General features: G+C 39.1%; 5 protein-coding genes across 5 annotated transcripts; 4 read left to right on the top strand and 1 right to left on the bottom strand.

Annotated features, from left to right (window-relative positions):
- LOC18597235 lies at positions 178 to 3,315 on the top strand. The gene is made up of 7 exons (XM_018122699.1): positions 178 to 1,213; positions 1,309 to 1,461; positions 1,584 to 1,703; positions 1,793 to 1,834; positions 1,917 to 2,428; positions 2,519 to 2,732; positions 2,838 to 3,315. The coding sequence occupies exons 1-7, from the start codon at positions 493 to 495 to the stop codon at positions 3,260 to 3,262; spliced, it is 2,187 nt and encodes a 728-aa protein (XP_017978188.1). The 5' UTR covers positions 178 to 492; the 3' UTR covers positions 3,263 to 3,315.
- On the top strand, positions 4,421 to 7,378 carry LOC18597234. The gene is made up of 7 exons (XM_007026139.2): positions 4,421 to 5,052; positions 5,146 to 5,295; positions 5,417 to 5,533; positions 5,767 to 5,808; positions 5,898 to 6,442; positions 6,531 to 6,741; positions 6,825 to 7,378. The coding sequence occupies exons 1-7, from the start codon at positions 4,467 to 4,469 to the stop codon at positions 7,250 to 7,252; spliced, it is 2,079 nt and encodes a 692-aa protein (XP_007026201.2). The 5' UTR covers positions 4,421 to 4,466; the 3' UTR covers positions 7,253 to 7,378.
- On the top strand, positions 8,196 to 11,161 carry LOC18597233. Its single transcript, XM_018122681.1, has 6 exons — positions 8,196 to 8,802; positions 9,004 to 9,156; positions 9,297 to 9,470; positions 9,598 to 10,106; positions 10,234 to 10,444; positions 10,550 to 11,161. Exons 1-6 carry the CDS (start codon positions 8,220 to 8,222, stop codon positions 10,975 to 10,977), a joined length of 2,058 nt encoding a protein of 685 aa, XP_017978170.1. The 5' UTR covers positions 8,196 to 8,219; the 3' UTR covers positions 10,978 to 11,161.
- Positions 11,856 to 12,458, bottom strand: LOC18597232 (probable transcription repressor OFP9). The gene has a single exon (XM_018123015.1). It carries the CDS (start codon positions 12,455 to 12,457, stop codon positions 11,903 to 11,905), a length of 555 nt encoding a protein of 184 aa, XP_017978504.1. The 5' UTR covers position 12,458; the 3' UTR covers positions 11,856 to 11,902.
- Positions 15,067 to 19,874, top strand: LOC18597231 (pyrophosphate--fructose 6-phosphate 1-phosphotransferase subunit beta). Its single transcript, XM_007026135.2, has 16 exons — positions 15,067 to 15,584; positions 15,766 to 15,927; positions 16,039 to 16,160; positions 16,519 to 16,572; positions 16,655 to 16,761; positions 16,865 to 16,970; positions 17,121 to 17,184; positions 17,400 to 17,488; positions 17,747 to 17,878; positions 18,031 to 18,201; positions 18,306 to 18,421; positions 18,519 to 18,630; positions 18,779 to 18,863; positions 19,236 to 19,280; positions 19,411 to 19,479; positions 19,577 to 19,874. The coding sequence occupies exons 1-16, from the start codon at positions 15,392 to 15,394 to the stop codon at positions 19,651 to 19,653; spliced, it is 1,704 nt and encodes a 567-aa protein (XP_007026197.2). The 5' UTR covers positions 15,067 to 15,391; the 3' UTR covers positions 19,654 to 19,874.

Raw genomic sequence — 24,994 nt, 5'->3', positions numbered from 1 at the left:
TATAATTTGCAGGGTCCAGACTAAATCAGGATGAAAAGCAGTTCTGGCTGGTCCTAAGATGCCCAAGTATATTATTGTTTAATAGTGATTTTCAAAGGAATATTAATCGAGATATCAAGTGAGACAGACGATTTTTATTTTTCATAATTAACTCGCATAATCTTTTTGTTTTTAATTTAAGAAAAGCATAAAAAAGTTGAAAAGTGAAATTCTTTACCACTGCTGCAAGGCCTGGGTGCCAGCTATATGTAAAAGTGTAAATCTCCTTCGTAGTGTGGTGTGAATCACAATGAGGTGCATAGTACAGCATCATAAGCAAAACATAAGCAAGTACGTTTGTCCTGGAAAGATGATTGACTTGTGTTCATGGAATCGGCAACAGCAAGCTTTTGTTCTTCTGCAGTTTCTGAACTTTATCCTATTCAGAGGAATTCTTCAACTTTTCTTCTCTCCTTTTAGCTTTATCAAGCAACCAAGCAAGGTACAGATACCATGTATATCTTTCCGCTGCTCTTTCGAGTAATATCAGTGCATAAAACACCCGGCATTGTGAACTTTATCTTGGATAGATATGAGATTCTCTTTCAATTCAGGCAGCTTAATCGATCATCTAGAGTGAAAGGGAGAGAGAGAAAGATGGCGATAGAAGTAGATATCTCGAGACCAGAGATGAGAATCTTTTATGAAATGAGAGATGCTTATGCGAAAGTTTTGAAAAATGATGCTCAAGGCTTGAAGGGAATCTACCAGACAAATCCTGACGCCTTATTCAATCGGATCACGGCCTGTAGAGATACCATATTTCACATTGCAGCTTACAGAGGGAGCGAAGAAGTGCTTCAAGTCCTAGTTCAAATGGTGCCGCGGCCTAAGAAACGTGAGCTGTTGAAGATGAAGAACATTTATGGTAACACGATTCTCCACGAGGTTGCCACCTCTGCCAGTCTTAAAGCAGCAGACTTGTTAATCAGGGAGCTGTTGTTCTCTGACGGGATATCAGACGATGAAAGGGATATTCGCGAACGGAGAGAGATACTGGCGGATCGGAACAAGTTAGGCGAAACCCCATTCTTCAGGGCTGTAGAATATGGCAACAAAACCATGGTGATGTATTTGGCAAGAGAAATCGAAAGAGACGGGAATCTTGAGAATCACTACAAAAGAGATGATGGGGTCTCAATTCTGCATATTGCCGTGATCAGCCAACACTTTGGTATCTCTCTCTGTCATCTCCATTTCTGAACTCGATCAATTCTGATAACTCTTTTGTTTTGTCTAACTCGATATTCTAATCGATTTCTAATGCAGAGACTGCTATTTGGTTATTGGAAAAGGACAAAGAACTTGCAGCTTACAAAGACAAGAATGGCAAGACAAGTCTTCATATCCTGGCTGGCATGGCAACTGCTTTCCAGAGTGGTTCTCCCATAACAAGAATATTGAAAAAAGCCATCTATTACTGTATGTTTTCTAATTATAATTAACTCGAAGGAGTTGTGGCTCTCGTTCCTTTGATCTAGAGTATTTAAGCTCAAAATTAAGCGCCATCACTCATCTAAACGACGTTACTTGTTTGTTTGAAGGCCTTCCAAGCGATCCAGGTAAGGAGGATGAGAGTGATCAGCTTCCATCAAATCAGCAGAACAAGGATTTGGAGCATGGCGATCCAAGCAAAGGTCTCAATCAATCAGATCGATCCAAAGGTAATTTTTTTGGCAAAATGGTTATCTAGTTCTTGTTTATTAACTATGAATCTTCTTCATCAAAGCTAAATGGAAACCATCAATTGCAGGCTTCAAGTTGTACTGCGCCATTTGGAGGTGCCTCGCCAAAGGTAAGAACTAAATGATTTTCTTCTCTCTCTCTTTCTTTTTTTTTTTTTGTGTGAATTGTTTATATAATTTATATGTGCGCAGGATGGACAATGATTGATCATCTGTGGAGCCAAAAGAAAATGCATGTATCAGCTGTTAAACTGGCGAAGATGCTAGTGGGAACGGACGCTTCTTGGTTTGAGCCTCATGAACCAGAGGAGGACGACACGATTTGCTTAGAAAGAAAGGAAAAAGAAGAAGAAAGGGTGAAGGGTGCAGCGGCGAGAAAGGAATCGGATGAACCTGATACGCCGTTGTTCATTGCGGCTAGCACTGGCATCAGGGAGATTGTGAACGAGATACTCAACGTGTACCCTCAAGCAGTCGAGCACATCAGTAAAACCGGACAGAACATACTTCATGTGGCCATCATGCACCGTAAGTACGAAGTGTTTGAAGTCGTAAAGAGTAAGGAAGAGGCAAAGAGGCTGGTCAGGGGGATCGACAATGATGGCTGCACCATTTTGCACCATGCTGCCGAGACCAAGTACTATCAGGGAGGAACCAAACCTACTCCTGCTCTCAAACTACAACAGGAGTTGACCTGGTTCGAGGTTATATCGTCCTTTTTAATCAAAAGCCCAAGATTCATTACTAGTAATTTTCAGAATGATTTGTCCTAATTGTTCTTGTCCTCAATGCAGAAAGTGAAAAATCAAATCCCCTCACATTTTACCATGCACCGCAACAAAAGAAATGTTACAGCAGATCAGCTGTTCAAGGACATGCACCAAGAGCAACTTAAAACCGCACAAGACTGGGTGAAGAACACTTCTCAGTCATGCTCAACCGTCGCAGTCCTTGTCGCTACTGTTGTCTTTGCAGCTGCCTACACCGCACCCGGGGGTTTCCTGCAGGGTAAGTTACCTAATGATAGTCTTGTTTCTGCTCAATGTAATGATACCAATGTTGTAAAAACATATTTACATTTAAATTTTGATCTTGTATCATGGCTTGCTGCAGATGGTCGTCCCATTCTCCTGGAAAAACCGCTCTACTCGTTTTTTACTGTCATGGACGTTGCTGGCCTGGCAAGCTCCTTGACCTCGGTGGTGATCTTCCTCTCCATCCTCACGTCTTCCCTTGAGTTTGAAGATTTCCTTCACACGCTCCCTCGGAACCTCTCGCTCGGCTTCACCTTTCTCTTCTTCTCTGTCACCTCGACCATGCTCACCTTCACAGCCACGATTCTACTGCTTATTCATTTGGAGAAAAAATGGACTGCAAGTCTAACATATGCCGCTGCATTCCTTCCTATCTGCGTATTCGCATTGTTTCAATTCCCTCTGTACTACGAGTACTTTGTTGCTGCAGTCAAGAGCATTTTTGATTTTTTTAGAAGGAACTTACCTGGAAACTGGGAATTTCTTCAGATTAAAGATGATTAAGAACCAATATCTGTTTCAATGCCCTTTTATTTATGGATTGAATTTTATTGGTGTATTTTCTAGTAGGTTTTTGTGCCCTACTAAGCTTCAATAATACCGCTCGCTGTTGAAGTAAAACTTTAAGTTTCATTTGATTTCTTCATTAGAGTTGTAGGATTACAGGTAACCTGAAGTCGTCATCCTGCTGTGAATGATTGAAGCTTGTCCAGTGGGCCAAATTAAACCCTCATCTGGGTTCCAAGATACAGTTTTGAGAGTAATTTAGATTAAAAGAAACAAAGAAACCTTCCAGGAACTCCGAGTAGCTCCAGTGTTCATTGGTTAAATATTTGTGGGTTTTGATAGATAATTACAACTCCCTGCTATTCTTGTCTGCAAAAAAAAATCGATTTGCTTTTCAAAACTCTAAAATGTATCAGATAAAGAGAGAAAACACTGTGAAACTGTATTTTCTTGCTCAGCAAAATCTATAAGCTTGATGCTCAAAAAAGGGCACAGTACAGGATCTGCGAAAACAGGGCACAACACCTGGAGTAAAACCAGGAAGCAAGAATCTTCCACCTTGAACAATTTAAAACAGAAGCAGAGGCACCTTAAACCTGGAAACAAGCAGAAACAGGACGACCTGAACCTGGCATGATAAGAGTTCAAGGAACCAAGAAATCATTACCACCAGGCCAAAACGATGCATCAAAAGTTCAAAAATCCTTACAGTTGTTTTGATTGTTATTCCACAATCTCTCCGTCTCAAATTCTTCTCTTGGTTATAGTTCTTGGGTTTCAGAAAAGAAAAAACTTTGTTTTCCACGTGAATAATGAAAAGCGAAAGTCCTTTGACACTGCTATGCCAGCTTTGCAGAGAAGTGAACATCAAACAAAGCATAATCAACTTTGCGAGGTGGAGCCAAAAAAAAAGAATGGGAAAGAAAATTCCTTACTCAGACTAAAATTGAATTGTTCCCGAGTTGGTTGGCTTGGTACCGGCATATATAAATAAATTTTGGGAGTCTTTACTCTGCAGTGCATTTTCTGAACTTTATTATATTCTCATAAATGGTTCAGCTTTTCTTTTCTTGATTTAGCTTTATCAACTTATTAAGCAAAGTAATAGATGCATTTCGGTGCTGTTTCAAGCAATACGAGTCTATAAACAAAACAAAGGCAGAGACTGGTTTTCAAGATTGACAAGGAAGGAGAGAGAGAAATGGAGAAAGAAATAGCTATTGCGAGTGAGACGGAGAGAGTTGAAGACATAGGACTACCTTATGGCAAAGCCCTCCAAGGTGACGCTCGTGGTCTTAGGAGATTCTACCAGGACAAGCCTGCAGATGCCTTGTTCGATCCAATCACGGCTTATAAAGATACTGTATTTCACATTGCAGCTCAGCGCAAAGGAAGCAAAGAAGCACTTCGAGTTCTGCTTAGGATGGTGCCACAGACGAGGAGACTCGAGCTCTTGAAGATGAAGAACATTCAGGGGAACACAATTCTCCATGAGGTGGCCTCCACTGGAAATGTTGAAGATGCAGATTCCTTGATTACAAAGTTGTCGTCATCTAAGGGGCCAACAGTTGCTGATGAACTAGAAACTGGGGAGATCAGGAAACAGATTTTGGGGGTTCGAAATAATTTAGGTGAAACCCCACTGTTCAGGGCTGCAGAATTTGGTAACACTGAAATGGTAAAGTACCTGGTACAACAAGCTGAAGAAATTGGAAATCTGCATGATCATTACAGAAGAGATGATGGGGTCACCATTCTTCACAGTGCTGTCATCGGCCAACACTTTGGTATCTCTATCTGTTTTCACCATTTTACCAACGTAATGATGATCATTGTTTTGTTTTTAACTCAAAGTTCTACTTGGCATTTTTCCAATGCAGGGACAGCTATTTGGTTACTGAACAAGGATCAACAGCTTGCAACTTACAAAGACAGGAATGGCAAGACGATTCTCCATCTCCTAGCTAAGATGCCAACTGCATTTAAGAGTACTACTCCTATGATCAGATTGAAGGCGTTTATCTACAGTTGTAAGTATTCTAACACGATCAGAAAACATTATTGGTTCTGGTTCCAATCCTTTGAATTGAATCTTCTTATTGTACTTTGGAGATTTGCACCAATTATTTAGCTTGTATGTTTCATTTACAGGCTTTCCGAGCCATTCAGATGATGATAATGAAGCAGGTCTGCTTTCCTCAAGTCAGAACAATGATTTGGAGTATGACAAGTTGAGCGAAATCCACCATCTATTAAAGCGCTATGTAGGTAATGATATAGTTTTAGATTGGATGAAGTTCTAAAATTTCAACTTACTATCAAAACAGACGTTGCCCTGGTCAGTAGTGAAGGATCACTCTGCTTATTACTAATTGATTGTAACAGATTCCTCATTGTATTACGTAATTAAGCTTGTGATTTTTCATAGCAATCTCTCCAAGCTTTTTATCATCTAAGAGTTTAGATTATTCGTCATAGTTTATCCTACTTTGCGTTTGCAGATTCTAAGATGAATCAGACTATTTGCAAGTACCTTGCTAAAGGTAAGGCTCAATTGTCTTAATTTGACTATACTACCTCATGCATGATCTTTAAAATGGAATTCTTTTGCATGTTTATCTGTGGGTTATAGGATGGGTAACGCTTGGGGATATTTGGACGAGTAAGAAAACGCATACTCTAGCAGTCAAGCTAGTGGAGAAGCTGGTGAGGGCGGATGCGTCTTTGTGTGTGGCTTTGGCCCATACGCCAGAGCAGGACAGCACAATTTGTTTAGAAGGAGAGGTAAAAGAGGAGGCAGAAACTAAAACAGAAGAAGGCTCCACGAACCTTGCACTCTCAGAGAGGAGGAGTAAATCGCCTGATACTCCCTTGCTGATTGCAGCCAGCACTGGGATCATGGAGATCGTGAGATTGATACTCGAGAGGTACCCTCAAGCGGTGGAGCTCGTCAATCAAAATGGGCAGAACATTTTACACGTCTCGATCTTGCACCGTCGGTTCAATATCTATGAACTTGTGAAAAAGGAGAAGAAAGAGGCGGTGAAGAGGTTGGTTTTGGGCATTGACAACGATGGCTACACCATAATGCACCATGCCGCCGTTACCACATATTATCATGGAGGAAGCAAACCCACTCCTGCCCTCCAACTGCAAGAGGAGTTGACATGGTTCAAGGTTTGATTAATCTCTGTCAATCATCAATTCTTACGAATGTTTTTCCATTTTTGTTTCTTCGTGTAATTACTTGTCTGGTTTTCTGCAGAATGTGGAAAAACGAATTCCCCATCCTTATACCATGCACCGCAACAAAGAAAATCACACCGCAAAAGAGTTGTTCGACAAGCAACATGAGGAACAACTTAAACAAGCACAAGAGTGGGTTAAGAATACTTGTCAATCGAGCTCAACTGTTGCAGTTCTCATCGCTGGTGTTGTCTTTGCCGCTGCCTACACTGCACCAGGAGGATTCCATGGTAAGTACTTCCTATTTCTTTATATTTTTATCTATACATCATGGCATAACAAGTGACACGTACTCCTTTGTCCATGGTATCAGCACAAAGCGGTCGGCCCGTCCTCCTTACTACAGAAAAGCCTCTCTACTCGTTTTTCACAGTCATGGACATCGCTGGCCTTGCGAGCTCCTTGACCGCGGTGGTGGTCTTCCTCTCCATCCTCACATCTTCCCTCGAGCAGCAACAGTTTGCTCGTACTATCCCTCGGAAGATGTCCATCGGCTTCACTTCTCTCTTCTTCTCCGTGACGGCGACCATTCTCACGTTCACCGCCACCATTTTCCTTGTCGTTCATTTGGAGAAGAAGTGGACCACGAGTCTCACTTACGCTGCTGCACTCCTCCCTATTTGTGTGTTCGCGCTGTTCCAATTCCCATTGTACTACCTGTTCTTCCAGGCTGCTGTCACTAGCATTTTGGACTTTATGAAGAAAATTTTACCTGGTTCATGGACCAGCTCCAATGACTAGAATTTTTCTCATTCAGTTCTGGAAACAATACATGTGTAGCTTCCCCTTCTTGCTTCGTTGAATATTGGTGTATGAATTCTCTGATGTTCTTCAATAAACATAAATGGTCTTGAATTTTTTTTAGTACTTTCAATATTGACGTAACAAGTGTAAGTTACTTTTTAAGAAGAAATCATGCACCCATCGTTGAATTAAATATAAAAAATATTTTTTTTAATAAAAAATTTGAAAAAAATAATATAAAAACAATTACTCAAGTTTTGTTTAACTTTTCTAAATAATGTACATGAATTGTGACCACAACCTTTCAAGATTATTTTATTTCCATCCTCCCTCCTAAAAATAAATATAAAGGATTTTAAAAATTTTTTCTAATATTTTAATATTATAAGTAAATTATTTACGTAACAAGTTCGAGTTATGTAATTTGAAAATACATGACAACAATATAAAATAACCAAAGTTATTAGAACCTACATTATATCATGTATGTATATGACAATTATATCACTAAGTTCGTCCTAAGTACCGATTAGATAAGAAATTGAGTAAAAATTTTAAATTGAAACCTAATTATTATATGAATAGAAATACTTCCCATATGAAATGCAGTAACCTCTACATACATTTGCAATCGATAAAGGGACATATCACAGTTACATAGCTGAAAAGGGCGAGGCAATCGTTGTGAATGCTTACAAAGGAAAGCATAAAGATTGGCTTGTGGTTTCTAGTTTCCGGCATCTGCAAGGAGGAAGTCTGTTTGTGCTTCTGCACTTTACTACATTCTTACGAATGCTGCAACTTTTTCTTTTCTATGTTCAGCCTGGCTAATTAAGAAAAGTGAAGATACCATTTCCATATGCTCTCCTTCAAGCAAAGAGCAATCTATAAAACCAGGCTTCAGACTACCATAAGACTACCTTGCTAGCTAGCCAAGCAGCCCATCAAGAGTGAACAGAGAGATATGGAGAAAGAAATAGATACCCAGACAGAGATGGCTACTGTTTTTGAACATACACGAGTGCCCTATGAAAGTGCCTTGCAAGATGACGCCCCATCCCTGAAGAACTTCTACAGCTGCAGACCTGATGATACACTGTTCATGCCAATCACGGCAGGTAAAGATACCGTGTTCCACATTGCAGCTTACAGAGGGAGCGAGGAACTGCTTCGGGTTCTGCTTGAAATGGTGCCGCCCTCCAGGAAACGTGATGTGTTGAAGTTGAAGAACATTCATGGGAACACAATCCTGCATGAGGTGGCCGTCTCTGGGAAAGTGAAAGCAGCAGATTTCTTGGTCACAACACTGCTGTTGCCTCACGGGTCGAGCACTGTCCATGAGAAAGATATCCGCGAACGGGAAGAGATATTAGCAGATCGAAACAATTTAGGCGAAACCCCTCTGTATAGGGCTGCAGCGTTTGGAAGCGCAAAGATGGTTATGTATCTGGCAAAAGAAATTGAAGAAGTTGGAACTCTTCATGATCACTTCAAAAGAAACGATGGAATCTCCATTCTTCATATTGCTGTCATCTACCAAAACTTTGGTATATATTTCAATTCATTCAATGTCTTACACATTAGGATATGATGATACAAAACTTGAGAAAATGCATGCATGTGGTGGAAACTTAAATCAAAATGCTAACAAAATCACAGTTAAATCTTTGCTTTTAACATATATTTGCTATGTTGCTGCTTAATTACTCAGCAAAATTCATCAGTTTTATCTCTGGCTTTCAATGCAGATTCAGCTATATGGTTACTGAACAAAGATCCAAACCTAGCAAGTTACAAGATGGAGAAGGATGGGAACACATGTCTTCACCTGCTCGCCAGCATGCCAACTGCTTTCAGGAGTACTTCTCGCAAGAACATATTCGCAGAATTCCTCTATGATCGTATGTCTTCTAATTATTTATATATGTCACACCAACGTGAACCGCTGTTCTTCCATTTGATTTAAACTCAAAGATTCATTTCAAATCGTTTTCTTGGTTGTTGAAAACTACTGATTTAGATTGCACTTGATTTACCGCAGGCCTCCCGGACAGTTTAGGCGATGACGATGATGATGATGATGATAAATTTAATCCATTAATTTCATCAATTCGGACCCAAGATTTGGAACGCGGCCGCGGCCAGCCAAGCAAAATCAGTGATACAAGTTTCAGGATGAGAATGTACCGCCGTTTATGGAGATGTCTCGCTAAGGGTGCGATTGATATACCTTCTCTCCTTTTACTCCGTATTATTCATGTTGGTTTTTGTAGTTTTCTTTTTCAGGATTAATAAAACTAATCCAAGTTTTGCATGACGTTTATATATATATATATCAATAGGATGGAAAACCATTGAGAAGCTATGGACCAAAAAGAAAATGAATACATCAGCGGTTAAATTGATGGGGATGCTGGTGAGGAGGGATGCTTCGTGGTTGGTGCCCCATGAAGCAGAGGAGGACAACTTGATTTGCTTAGACAGAGAGGAAGAAGACATGGAGGCAGCTCCTTCAGCAAAGAGGAGAAGTCGATTACCTGATACCCCGCTGCTTACAGCAGCTAGGACAGGGATCCAGGAGATTGTTAAGGAGATACTTGAGGTGTACCCGCAAGCAGTGGAGCACGTTAACCAAAATGGACAGAACATATTGCATCTTGCCATCCTGCACCGTCATAGCCACATCTTTGATCTTGTGAATCAGAGGAAAGAGGCGAGCCACAGGTTGGTTTTGGGGATTGACAATTATGGCTGCACCATATTGCATTATACTGCTGTGATGGAATATTATACTGGAGGAACCAGCACCACTGTCGCTCTCAAACTGCAAGAGGAGTTGAAATGGTTCAAGGTCAGCCATTTCTAACTTAGCCTTGTTTGATTCTTAAGGAAGATTTGAACTTGAATTGCTTGATAATCCGAATTTATTTCTTTCCTTGGAAGAAGAATTTCATTGTTGTTTTTGTATATATATGCAGGATGTGCAACATAGAATTCCCCTATATTATACCATGCACCGCAACAAGGAGAATCTCACTGCAAAGGAGTCGTTCAACAAGAAGCACGAAGACCAACATAAAGCTGCACAAGAATGGGTGAAGAACACCTCTCAGTCTTGCTCGACTGTTGCAGTCCTTGTTGCTACTGTTGTCTTCGCAGCAGCATACACCGCACCAGGAGGTTACCTTAGTAAGGCCTCTTGTTGGTGAATTTATTTGCTACAATTTCCTTGAAAGAAACATTGTTAAATATATATATATATGCATTAATGATTTTTTATGATCCTATATGCAGCAAACGGCAAACCCCTTCTCCTCGAAAGACCTCTCTATTCTTTCTTCACTGTCATGGACGTTGCAGGCCTGGCAAGCTCCTTGACCTCAGTGGTGGTCTTTCTTTCCGTCCTCACATCTTCCCTTGAGATCGATGATTTTCTTCGGACTCTCCCTCGAAAGCTAATGCTTGGCTTCATCTTTCTCTTCTTCTCCGTGACGGCGACCATGCTCTCGTTCACAGCTACAATTTTGCTCCTTATTCATTTAGAGAAAAAGTGGACTGCAACTCTCACGTATGCTGCTGCATTCCTTCCTATCTGTGTGTTTGCGATGTTTCAGTTCCCTCTTTATTATGAGTACACCGTCGCTGCTATCAGAAGCATTGTTGACTTCATACAGGCGATTCTACCTGGGAACTGGGATTTAGACCGGTTTAGGCCTAATTAATTAAGATTGATTAAGATTATTTTTTGCTGCTTGTTACCCTTGTATTTTGTGTGTAAACCATCAAAACTTTGTTAATTTCTCTGCAAGTTTGTCTGGTGCGTAGCACATGAGGAATCAATGTACTTATCTGGCTTGATTTATCATTCAGAAACAAGCAGTCAAAACCAATGTTCTTTCTTTATAATCATCAACTAGCATCATTTTCTATATCTAACTAGCAACACATGTACACAACGGCATAACCTGATTGCAGGCTGCAATCAGATTTGGTAAATCAGAAAAGGATAAATTTCTATTAGCGAGCCTACCCGTCATGCCAGGGAAGCAATGGGACGAACTGGAACCCGTGCCTGCTCGATCCATCATTTATCCAATCTGGGATGTCTCTTGTTTACACAACCAAAAAGGGCATACGTTTTTTTTTTCCTTTTTCAATGGCTTTGATCCCATCTGATGAAGAAACAAGGACAGAACATGACTGTTACTTCATCATGCGATCCTTCCCCGATGATTCAAACCCATATTCATAGTTTTTCTTTCAAGGTTGAGAGAGTTTTAAGTTTTGTTTCAGATTATTGTTTAACAAATCAGATTTTGAGTGTCTTTTTTCCTAATTTGAAATTGATGAGATTGGATTCTTATCCTCCTTGTACCTATCAGAAACAGTGAATTTTGAAACTTTTGCAATCACTGGATAGATAACAAAACAATTCCTGTACTTGCTTTCTAAAGGATCAATGTTCGTCCTTTATTATAACCTTTTCATTGCTTCTACAGGGCAGGCTTTCATATTTAATATACTAATTTAGTTATTTAGCCCAGAGTCACAGAAAAATCCCAGATGAACAGTCCTCCCATGCAGTAGACATTGCTCATAATTGTTCAAGAGTAGACCAGTTATTCTGAAAAGATATCACATTGGTTTTCAATGGCATTTACAACATAAAAACAAACTAGTGCAAACCTGATGGAAAACTTCTAGTATAATCCCATGATACTCCTCAGAATTCATTGAAACGTAGTAATTCAAGAGGCTGCGAAGGTCCTTGGGCTCTTGAATCCGGTTCGCCATAATCATCTCAACCATAGACTCTCTGAAATCTTCTCTTGGATCGTAAGAGCACTTTTCCATGGCTACCATAACAACGAATTTAGTCCCTTCACTTCTTTGCCGCCTCCGCTCTATGTGCCTCGTCTCCTGCCTTTCTCTGATCATTTGGTCTAACCTCTCTTGGACCATGGCGTGCGCTAGGCTTGATATGGATGCAAACCGATCAGAATTGGAGCTTTCTGCTTCCTCTGAAGAAGACACACTCAGCCTGCAACTACAACACAGGGCCCTGCATCCCCTCTGTTGAAGCTTCTGCTTCTTGTGTTCTTTAGAGGCTTTCATCTTCAAGCATGAGGCATGGATCTTTGAAGGAAAATCTGTGCCAAAATAATCATTTATGAACAATGGCAAGTGGGTCACGTTAAGCATGATTGTGTCTTGAGTTTGAGACAATGAATACGTAAAAGACTAGGGGTGGTTGGAAGGGTTAGATTGGAAGGCAATTGGGGAACATTTCCATTGTTAAATGAGCTTGTGATCATGATGTATATATCTTTAATAGAACTATCCTTTATAGAAGTAGTGTTAGGTGGCCTAGTCATCAAAGTTTCGGTTAAAATGGAAAGGACAGGCTCCATGAAACCTTTAAATTGGTCCTTTATTTCAAAAGTTTAGGCTACCATCATAAGAATTAAAGTCAGAAATGGCCAAAAAAAAAAAGGGTTTGGTTGGCTTCACATGCCCTGAGGGAATCAGCTTTAGTGAGTACTAACTGAACTTCAAGGACTTTAGATAGCCAATGGCTGCTGCTGCGGCCCTGAGAGAAGTGTTAATCATCAACTTGAAGCATATTCTAAACGATGCAAACAGTCTGCTAGCAGAAAGTTTCTGATCAACTACCATGAACCTGATCAGATACTGTGATAGGAAACGAAAGAACTGCCCCATGAGACGGGTCCAGGTTTTGATGATATACAAAAGACGGTTGCTTTGATAACAAAGCATATTCTTTTCTTTTCCACTTGTTCTTAGCTAACTTTATTCCAACTCTTCTTTTGGGTTGCAAATGATTAGATGAACTAAATTGAATTTCTCGTAATTGCAGAGTCTAATGCATGCATTCTTCTACTGCCTACCGGTTGCCTAATTGAATTATGGATAATATCCGATAAAGATTTGCTTAGCTGGACGGAATCTCTTTTATGGATTCTTCTTTATGTTTTCGACCTGGAGGAAGAAAAGAAGGTAAAAAGAAGAAAAACTATGAAAGGGGTAAGACTTACTATAAAAACACTCTGAGTTTAGCATGTGATAATCATTTGTGTGTATCATGAATTACCGACCTTAATTACTAGGAAATTAATGGAAGAAATTTGGGTATTAACCACGCCACAATGGCACATGTTGCTATGATGATCATCTGAAAAAGGTAAAGCCCAAGCCCTCAGCCTAGGCGTAATCAAAAGACAGGGTGTTCCCCTGACATTTTTGGTTACTTTCGAGAGAACCAGGGAACAGGAAAAGAGAGAAGAATTTTAATGACTTGGGATGTTCATCAAAATCGTGGCTTTTGCAGAGTTCACGGTACAGAAAAGAGGAAAGGGCAACAGGGTAAAGGACAGAAAAAGTGCAGTAGCACGTTTTGGCCTTCAAGTTAAGAGGACGCTGCCTATCTGTAGGACTTGGTGAGTTCTTTTAAACTTTCCAGATTTGAGCACTTGGGGTCATTCTGGTTCCAGTTTGTCATCAACAGCACGTTATTTAGGTGTCATTTAATTTTTCTGTATGCTGTCAGGATCAGGCTCTGGGTCTTAGGGGCAGACATTATTTCCTTGTTATTCCGACATAGTTGATTGTCTTTATGATTTGGTGGGGCAAAACCTAGCTAGTTTTGCTCATGCATGCCATTGCCATCCATCTGAAGAACACCCAAAGCATTCTAGCAATGTTTTTCTTTATAACTCTCGACCTCGCATGCACCCGAGATTGCTTTGCAAATCATATCTGCTCATAAAAATATGATGATGATGATGGTGGTGGTGGCGGCGATGGTGGTGATCCATTGTTTAGCGTTCTTCTACACAAAGATGCACTCTTCATTGGTGACACTCGTAATGAATTAGGACGAACCCCAGTTCCTGTATATTAATTTTAGAAAGCACCCACCATTAAAATCAGTAGGAAAGATTATCAGAACCATTTCCAATCAAAGTTCAACTCTACAGAAAGACCAAACCCGAGCCATTCGAGACCTAGTGGGCTTGGGTCAGATCAGACCTTGACCCAGGTCACAAGCTCAACCACACTTAGATAAGCCCCGATATGTTGGGACCAACTCAAAAGAATTGGACAAGAAGTCCACTTTTTTGGGTTTTCCTCCCTGGAGCTACCGAGCCCATGGCATCCCAGTTCCAGCAATGATTCTACATTCATGGCTCATGATCAAACATTCTGTTCTACAACGATTATTCTTGAGGAGAATCTGAGTTGCTTTTTCTTTTCATTTCTTAAAGCTAAGAGCCTAGAAGGGTATCTTGAACTACTTAAACAAACTTGATGCTTCAATTGATGAAAGCAATATGTTACTCTATGATTATACCTATAATTATTATATAAATAAATAATATTCTTTCAAAAAATAAATAAATAATACTATTAGGTAACATTTGGTTATTGACATGTTTATGCAAAGACTAAGATCATTTAAGTTGGCTTATAATAAAAATAATAAAAAGTAGATACTTATGTGTTCTGATACGCACCATCAAAAGTAAATTTGTTCTAAAATGTTTTCGTGATAATTTTTTTTATTGGTTTAGATGAAACTTGGATCATTAGATAAAACAAGTGATCCAATCATTCTCGATTATGATCTAAGCAGGATGAATAAATCGCCTGATGAAAGAGATCATCATGTACCAAACAGGGCCTTAAGATATGGAATATTAGAATATTCTGTTTTTAGCGTTACAAAAAGTTTAATATATCTGAATCTGATGATCCCACCTACCAAGATGAAGGTTAGGTAAGGACAGGAGCCCCCCATCATCATGTTTACCCGGCCTCATCTTCAGCCAACTGGACCACGAAACTGCGTTCTTAATTGTCGTTTAGTTCGTTAAAATTCCCGAAATACCCAGCCGTTTCGAGGGATCAGTACCTTATTCCATGGCGGAGTCTCCCAAGCCCGGAATGTAAACAGTCCCTAAAAAGACATTATTACCCTTGAGTTTGACTTAAGAACGACCGTGCGTACGAGCTCTGGACAAATCTGATAGATTCACGCTCGCGAGGCTTAACTGAAACAGAGTAGTGAGTTGGGTTTAAACCACCAAACCAAACCAAACACACAAGGTAAAAGAGATGTCTCCGTCTTTGGTCACTAATAACGGCGATGTCGCCACCGTGAAAACCGCTCCGGTTGCCGGACGTTTAGCAGCTGTTTACAGTGAGGTGCAAACGAGTCGTATCGACCACGCTCTTCCTCTCCCTTCTGTTCTCAGAAATCCCTTCAAAATCGTAGACGGTCCGCCTAGCTCCGCCGCTGGCAACCCTGGTTCGTCTCTCTCGTCTCTTACGCTTCTCTTCTTGTTAGTTTTTGTTTTCGATCCATTTCTTATTTATCTAAATCTTCATGCAAGTAAAGCAGCAGTCTTTAGCTCAGTTCACTGAACTGGAGTTTTGCTCAAAAAAAAAAGTTTGAGTTTTTGAATGTGAGGATTTGTTTTTTCTGGCAGATGAGATTGCGAAATTGTTTCCAAATCTGTTCGGGCAACCATCTGCAATGTTGGTGCCAAACGGAGCTGACTCTATCGGATCTTATCAGAAACTGAAGATCGGCGTCGTTTTGTCTGGAGGACAGGCACCTGGAGGTCACAATGTGATTTCCGGAATCTTCGGTTAGTTCTTTTCTCGATTGCATAGTTTCAATAGCATTGCATGTGTTTCTAGAATTATGATATGAAATATGAGAATGGAAGTAAAACTTTTTGTTCTTTTGGCGACGGTAGATTACTTGCAGGATTGCGCGAAAGGTAGCATTTTGTATGGATTTAGGGGAGGTCCTGCTGGGATCATGAAATGCAAATACGTAGAATTGACTGCAGATTATATTTACCCCTACAGAAATCAGGTATTCTTTGCGAGCTTTTATTTGGCTGATTGTTTAGGTGTATGTGTTAGTAACTATTAGCTTTTGGGCATTTTGATTGTTAATTAGTGTGAAATTTCTACATTATTAACATGTAAAAGATATAGGTATGAGTATACGATAAAGTAGCCTCAGCTTAACGTTGCTCTTTCTGGAGAAATGGAACAGTTTAAACAGTGTAAAAGAACAAGGCATGGCAATGTGGCATGCCACCTAAATAATAGTCTAGGTTCATCTTATGCACATTAGTTTTAGCTTTATATCTGTGCATATACCCATATGTGCTGACCCTTAGAACAGAGATCCCAACTGATTGCATTTCTTTATTTATTTTAACCAGGGTGGCTTTGATATGATCTGTAGTGGGAGAGACAAGATTGAAACTCCTGAGCAGGTAAGATTCTTTGCATGATTCGTGGAAGTGATTGAGTTTTTATGAACTAATAGTGGCTGAGTCAAGTGGGTATGATTTTCAGTTTAAGCAAGCTGAAGAAACAGCGGTGAAGCTTGATTTGGATGGGCTTCTTGTTATTGGTGGGGATGACTCAAACACAAATGCTTGCCTCCTTGCTGAAAATTTCAGGTATAATTAGAGAATTTTTTGTGTTGAGATATATAGCTGCGGATGGAAAGTATACCTTCTGTGCTTCCCTGGTGTGACATTGTTTCTTCAATTTGTCAATCAGGGCTAAAAATTTGAAAACTCAAGTGATTGGATGCCCAAAAACCATCGATGGTGATTTGAAATGCAAAGAGGTTCCAACCAGTTTTGGATTTGACACTGCTTGCAGGGTAATGCTATATTTGCATTCACATTTTACAATTCTAATATATGTTTTAGTTTATTTATTTGATCATTTATGCAAGTAGCTCTTAGATGCCCTATCGTTGTATATGCCACTGTGGTTAGATGTGTACTGATGTTTGGTTACTGTCATATAGATATATGCTGAAATGATTGGAAACGTCATGATTGATGCACGATCAACTGGAAAATATTATCATTGTAAGTGGTTGCAGCTTTCAAATTTCTTGAAAAAGGTTCATACTTGTGTGATGCACAGAAAATTGACTCTTTTTCTAATTTGTCTGCTTGTTTACACCAGTAAAACACCTGCATACCATTCAAACTGTGGTTAGGGATAGAACTGATTTCTCTGTCCCTAGCTAGTGTGCTATTATTTATGTTGGTAACACCGTTCAATTCTTCTGTCTCTACAGTTGTACGGCTCATGGGGCGTGCAGCTTCACACATTACTTTGGAGTGTGCTTTGCAGACTCACCCTAACATTACCATTATTGGAGAAGAGGTACTTTATTCTACTATGCTTAGCTCTCTGACAACTTCTGTTGCTTGTTGCTAATAAGTTTAAAGAAGTTTCACATTTCTATAGATTTGGGACATTTTCTGTGTTTATTAGCATTTATATTCTCTGTGGAGAATTGGTTGGAATTTTTTAGGTTTCTTACTGATTGGTTGAAGATAATAATGTTGCCCACAGTTTCTAGGATACTTTGTAAAGCTTTCCACACAAATTTGAAGTTGATCAGAGTATATCTTGTTGCAGGTTGCTGCCAAGAAGCAGACGCTGAAAAATGTCACAGACTACATAGTTGATGTTGTTTGCAAACGTGCTGAACTTGGTTACAACTATGGGGTTATTCTCATTCCTGAAGGTCTCATTGACTTCATTCCTGAGGTACTGTTGGTCATCTGCAGGTCTATTTTGTCAAATCGAATGTCCTTCTCATAATGGTTTTATACTTAGGAAATCTAATGCTCTGATATTTGCAGACATCTGCATATGTGTACAATTTCTTGACTGATGTATTTGCTTTTATGTGTTTCCAGGTCCAGCAGCTCATTGCTGAACTAAATGAAATTCTGGCTCATGATATTGTTGATGAAAATGGGCTATGGAAAAAGAAACTTACTGATCAATCTTTGAAGCTTTTTGAGTTCTTACCTCAAGCAATCCAAGAACAATTGATGCTTGAAAGAGACCCGCATGGAAATGTTCAGGTATTTACTTTGTGATGGACTAATGATGTGCCTCTACTGAACTTTGTTTGTCTGAAGTATTTGTTTGCTATCAAAGTTTATTTTTCTGCCTTTTTTACCATTAGGTTGCAAAAATAGAAACGGAGAAAATGCTCATTCAAATGGTCGAAACTGAATTGGAGAAGAGGAAGCAGGAAGGCTCTTATAAAGGCCAGTTTAAAGGACAGTCGCACTTTTTCGGGTACTTGACTAGCCTGACCCGTAAGTGTATTGATTATGGGATCAATAACTTGATTGATCCTGACAACATCTTTGCTTTTCCGATTTATAATTTGCAGATATGAAGGAAGATGTGGTTTGCCAACTAACTTCGATGCATCCTACTGCTATGCATTGGGCTACGGTGCTGGAGCTCTCCTCCACAGTGGAAAAACAGGGTTGATATCATCGGTCTGTTTTCTTCTTTTTCTCTGCCTTTTTGCCACCACCCAACCCTTGTCCTTTTGCAGCCCTCCTTCTGGGTTGACGTTGATATTCCGTTGTGCTTTTAAACCTAATGAGCTACTTATTTTGTTTTTACATTTCATAATGTCAACAGGTAGGAAATTTGGGTGCCCCAGTTGAAGAATGGACTGTGGGAGGGACTGCTTTGACATCATTAATGGATGTGGAGAGGAGGCATGGTATAGTAACTATTCACCTCATTACCCCAAACAACTGTGTCCTTCAGAACTTTCATTCTCATTTCCTTTGTCACTATATGCTGGTGAAGAAGACTCATAGAATGCACTTGAGCTTCTATCTTGGGTTAAATTTTCCATACCATTTACTTAATGAAACTGAATAGCTGTTTTTAACGAGTAAAATGTAATTTAAAAAGAAAAACATCACTGGTTATGGTGGTCAGCCATTGCAAGCCATTCTCTGCTTTAAATTATGCAAGAAATTTGTGTTCAGAAATTAACTTGACCTCCTCATAAGCAGCGCGATTCTTTTTTGCTACGTTCCTGCTCAATAATTCAAGCACTTTGTTAAACATTGTATCTGTGTTGCAGGTAAATTAAAGCCTGTGATCAAGAAGGCAATGGTAGAACTGGAAGGTAAGATTTGTTTTGGCACATTGTTAGATCTGCCAAAGTTGTATATTGTATATGCTATTCTAGATTCTGGCTTCTTTGCTGGACGAACTCGAAACTAAGCTGCAAGTTACTTGTTATGACCATTATTCAGGTGCACCATTCAAGAAATTTTCTTCCATGCGGGAGGAGTGGGCTCTTAAGAATTGCTACATTAGTCCCGGTTGGTTATGAATTTTATATAGAGCTTTCACTGCCTTTGAATGAAGTATTGGTTTATCTTTAACTTGTATTCTCCTTGATTGAAATTCTGGTTGCAGGACCTATTCAATTTGTTGGGCCAGTTTCCAATGCAGTTAACCACACTCTGCTCCTTGAACTCGGTGCTCAAGCTTAGAGTTATTGATTAAATTACTGCCTGAATAGAAGCTCAAGTGTCTAGACACAGCGGGCCAAACCTAAAGTCTGTTTTGCTTGTGAAGGTCTTTTTTCTCTCGTCTTTAAGAATTTTGACATTTATACTTTTGTGGGTTTTGGAATATGAAATTAACCATGTGCGGATTTTCAAGCTCTAAAGAACCAAGTATCTGCTGCATCAAGGACTTGAGTTTGGACTTCTCCAATGTTTTTGTTGATTAATATATGGCAAAGGGAAAACGAAACAAAGGGTTCAATATGAAAGAAAAAACCATGTCAGAATGAGACCAAAACCTGAAATAATGCTGGACCCGTCAGAATGAGCAACCTAATCTCATCCATGAGTACTATCAGGAATCTAAATTCTTTTCTCTAGAACCCCATGCTTTCTCCTCGACATATCCGATTCTGCTCTGTGTTTGCTTTCTCGCTATAAGCAGATATTCAAACCCAAGGAACCAGCCGCCATTGTCCTGTTTTGCAAGATCTATCAGATTGGTGGGACATCAGCCAATCCACCATTAGTCTTATTGAGTGAAAGTGCCTCCTCGGCAAAATCGCTAGCAAATCTGTTAGCATCAATCCAATCAAATTATTCTGCCATGCACTATAGCCAGAAGTGCCAGGGAAAGGCGGTGGATCATTCCCAACCTAATCAAAAGATTGAGAAAGCTATGCCGGCACCTCTTGCTTGCCCTGCTCTACCTTGCCTATGGAGAGGTTGCTTGACTGCTTATTTATGAACCCATCACGTGGATTGTGGAAAATAAGAGGTGAAAGAGTGGTCAACCTCGAAATAATCCTTTGTTACTTTTAGCCAGCTCTGCAAAATGATGACCCAAACCATACTACAAGACAACCATGCAAATGCAAAAGATAATCTAGGCACATGCATGTATCCTCATAATTATAACGACCCGAATACCATATATGCCAATAGAGTACAATCAAAAATGGGTTTTTCTTCCTCTTGCCATATAGAAAAAGTGGAACCATATGTCAAATGATCCAACCTAATGCCACTAGTATCAAAAGCTTTCGCCCATGACTCAGGGTTTAGCAAATGATGGGATTAAGCATTTTGTTGCTCTCACCCCTCCAAAACTTTGAACCTTTGCCCTCCCTCTCTGAACCAATTAGGAGATAAGTCCAAATGCATGCAAGAAAGATGAGTCCCAAATAACCTTTATCAAGCAATTTTTGCTTTCAGGATAGATATGTCAAATGGTGAGGAGATTTGCATTCACATGTTGCACAATGTTCTTCTCGCATGCACAAGGGGGGGGGAGAGAGAGAGAGAGCACGCAATTTAGTTAAGCATTTTAAATAATTTCGAAAAGAAGCATTGGAAAGAGTACCGGTTGGGTAAGCATCAAATCATAACCATCCAGAAGAGTTGTGCAAGAGACAATGATAAAACAAGCAAACGACTTGGAAGGAATAGAAACTTTTTAAAATATACCTGTCTTTTTGTCCTGGAGCTTTGAAGTAGTAGTAGTATTTTGCAATTTACTACTCCTTACAAGAAAAAGAGTGAAGCCCAAGGTCCTTGTGCTATGAGCCAAATACGGTACAGAAACATGGCTGCTTTGGTCTCACGTCCCTGCCATTTGCCCATGGGACTTCTCGGGGGTAACTAGATAAGAACATTGTTTAAAGATGTTTAATTTTATTAATTAATTAATTTTGTAAAAGAAAATTGTCCAGATTTTTGTCAGGCAAGCAGACAAGAACTCTAGGCTTTAAAATCATCTACAAGAATGTGACATATTACAGAAACTGCCTATGATCAAAGCAGAAAGTGATAGCAAGGATTCAAAATAACTTGTGGTATATATTAATGCTGAATTTAAATTTCAATGACCGAAAATTCCTATCTGATAACAGATCAGCTTTTTATCCCACTCCCCACAACACCCCCCTCTCCAAAAAAAGAAAAAGAAAACAGAGAATAAAACAGGTCATGTCAAGTCACTAGTAATTCTTATGTCATCTACCAAGTATTTCTCTTTGGTGTGCAGGAAATGATACAATGCACGTATCCGTTTCTGTAAATTTCATGGCTGCCCTTCAATACAGTGATATAATGGCGATTTGGTTTTTACAATACTTTTCATACCCTGTTTTGGATTTTCTCTTCTCCAGAGGAATCAAGAAGGGTTACCATATTTTCTATCCCCCCCCGCCCCCGCCCCAAGCCTGGAAAACGAGTCTTGGTTTTGGTTTCATTCCCCCTTGGCATGCCATTTGGATAAATGATGAAAGGCTATAGATAATCTTCAGAAACGTTAATTCCTTTCAATTGTTTTGGGAAACCATGAAAGCAACAGTTCTCAGAAGATGGACCACCTTCCCCACTGTCTCCATTCCACTTTCCACTTCACATAAAGTCAAACAAAAGTGTTCAACTTTCACCTTGGCTGATTTTGCTCATTTCTCCTTGGTTTGGGACGAGAGATTTTTGTTTCGGATAGGATTGCACAGTCGGATATTTAACAAATAGTATTTAGAGTATTAAGGTTTTTTTTTGTAATTGAAAAAGGGAGGATTCAAATTTTATTTTTTAAATAAAAGATAATATATAAATCAATAAACCAACTGCTATGCTTGAATGTATTTAAAATATTAAGATTACTATGCTAAAATACCTTATTCGTGTGCAATCTTAATTATAAAATTACCATGCTACTAGCATTTCTAGTAGCATTCCGAGTGCTTGGTTTCCCCAATTAGTTACAATAAAATAAAGATTTTACTGAAGAATTCTATTTACCTTTCTATTTTGCCATGCCTCACGCTGACACCTGCAGCTTCCAAGCCAACAGTACACTGACACGCTGAAGATTCAGAAACTAGTCCTTTCAAGATCTGAGAGACTGTATCAGTCCTAGTTTCTCCCCTCTTTTCTATTGCAATCCTAGCTTGTCTTAGGTTGTCCGCTAGTCTACTGGTTCAAACATTTAAGGATGTTGCGACCATGTAGAACAAGGTTGGAGCCCTAAAATTGACACCTTGTCATTGAGGGATCACTGTTGGAGGACTTTGTTTCTTCATCATTGAATTAGGATGGAATTTACAAAATTTGCAAATTTATCCTTTCTTATTGTATATTTTTTTTTCATTTTCATTGACCATCAATGGTGGCTTTTACTGTTGTATGACAAGCCTTATTAGGAAATTGGGTGAAAGGATTGAAATACCGAAATTGGGTAATGGACCATTCTAGGGAGTTTGTAATCATTGACAAGAGATTAAACAGGATTAAAGAAAGTTGGCAAAAAAGTTGTTAAGCATCAAACTTAAAACCAACGATGTGAGACAACAGCACCAAACACTCTCCCTCACATGTCAATATAGTACTAACAAGCGAAACACAGAAACCTAGCACATGAATAAGCTCCTAAGTTATAATCACAACATGATAAACTTGAATATGATATTACGTTAAGTGTTTAATTTAAAATTAATTAATAATTGATAAAGAAATTCAACTAAGATATAAACTCATAAGAAATCTAACATTTAATCGTTACAAGATAACATCATCCAATAAAAAAAAATTATATAAGTAAAACCATCATCTTTCATTTTTTTAAAAAAAAACTTATAGTATATATATATATATATATATATATATATATAATATTAGCATGAATGGGAAAATGAATATTAATCAAGTCGCCTTACTCAAGGGCAATGCATTCTCTCAAAGAGGTACAAGATCACAACTATTACATATCAATCATCTAATGCGTGACATAAACACACATAAAAACAGCACATGTCTCATTCTCGATATGTCAAGATTAAACAGTTACGACACCTTAACCCTTTTAAAGCTTTTTAAAATGGCAGTGGACCATCTGATGCTAACAATGGATATAATAAATGAGCTAACCTGTCCATTTGGTGCATCCTCATCGTATGCGCAGTGCCAATTTGCCATTGTACTTTTTGTTGTAGGGTGCTGCTGGGGGGGCACTCTAGCTCCTCCTACCTATTGCAGGGATTTAAAAGAGGAAAACAGGGAAAGATGAAGATATTTTTTTTATTACTACAAACCCCATGAAACATGGAAAGCTGGAAACCATACCAATGCAAATATTGCCACGGAACTGCTGCTGGAAAAAGCTCTGCTACCTATGAACAACACTGAAGAATGGCTTTAATCACTGAAACCCTTTTACTCGAATATTTCAATGCATTCTTAATCTTATGCCTTTGTGTTGTTCTCGTGTTCTTGAAAATCGTGCCCGATCTCCGCATGTTCACAGTTAATTCGATTGCATTTCTAATCTGATACTACCCTTTTTTTTTTTCTTCTAAGAATCAAATTGTCAAACATTTGTGATTATACATTGCATAAACCGATTTCCTTTCTCAGCACAGAATGAATAAGCAGGGAAATTGAGGTAGACAATAAAGAGATAAATTTGGTCACCTAGCCATGACAGTACTGGATCATCAATCAATACTCTTTGACGCCATAGGGCGAGAAGAGTGCAAGCACAGCTATATCAATGGCAACAAGGCAGCTGCCATCAAAGAAAATGGGGTCCTTTTTGGGGAGATATGTGGGACCCAATTCAACAAATGAAATAATGGGTGTTGTCTTTAGGCAATTTTTTCTTACTTCGCTTGCTTGCACATGGCTCATCATTTTGGTCACAAACAAAAAGCCATTGACAAAGGGGGGAAAAATCCTTCTCAAAAATCTCAGCCATTCTCTTTAATCTTTCTCACTCTTTTACTCCTTCTAGATTCCTAGTCCCCACACTGTTCACCATCACACCACACTCTCCTCCAACCCAACCACTTACCCATCACCCTTCCCCCTCCTGGGGTCCAGGCTAAATTGTCATTTTTGTTAGCCTCAATTATGGTTTTGCATGGTTTCAACCGTGTGATCTCTCTCTCTCTCTCTCTTTGTTCTTTTTCTTTAATACCATTTGACTTCTGTCTATCCATGGTTCAGATTCATGGTTCATTGTTTTTTCGTGGGACCTCCTAAACTTGAACATTCCTTCTATCCATTCAAGTACTTGGTGATTTTCAACCAGTTCCATTATTGTATTTATATTGATTTTCCAAACTTTTTTTAATTAGAACGTCATGTATATAAAAGAATCCGTTGAAAACTTTAGATTCAAGTTTCGATCTACTTATAAAAAAAAAAGGGTTTCTTTTTCTTGTGTTATAACACCTAAACTATATAAAAAATGGAATCGTATTGGATCAATATTTTCATTCCCTAATTGTTCTTTCGCCATTGGAGGGGACCAATCTTTCTCATGGATAAGAAAGAAGAAAGCCAGCTAATA

Source organism: Theobroma cacao, chromosome 6, assembly GCF_000208745.1.
Source record: "Theobroma cacao cultivar B97-61/B2 chromosome 6, Criollo_cocoa_genome_V2, whole genome shotgun sequence".
Lineage (NCBI taxonomy): Eukaryota > Viridiplantae > Streptophyta > Magnoliopsida > Malvales > Malvaceae > Theobroma > Theobroma cacao.
This window is presented reverse-complemented; position numbering and strand designations above follow the sequence as displayed.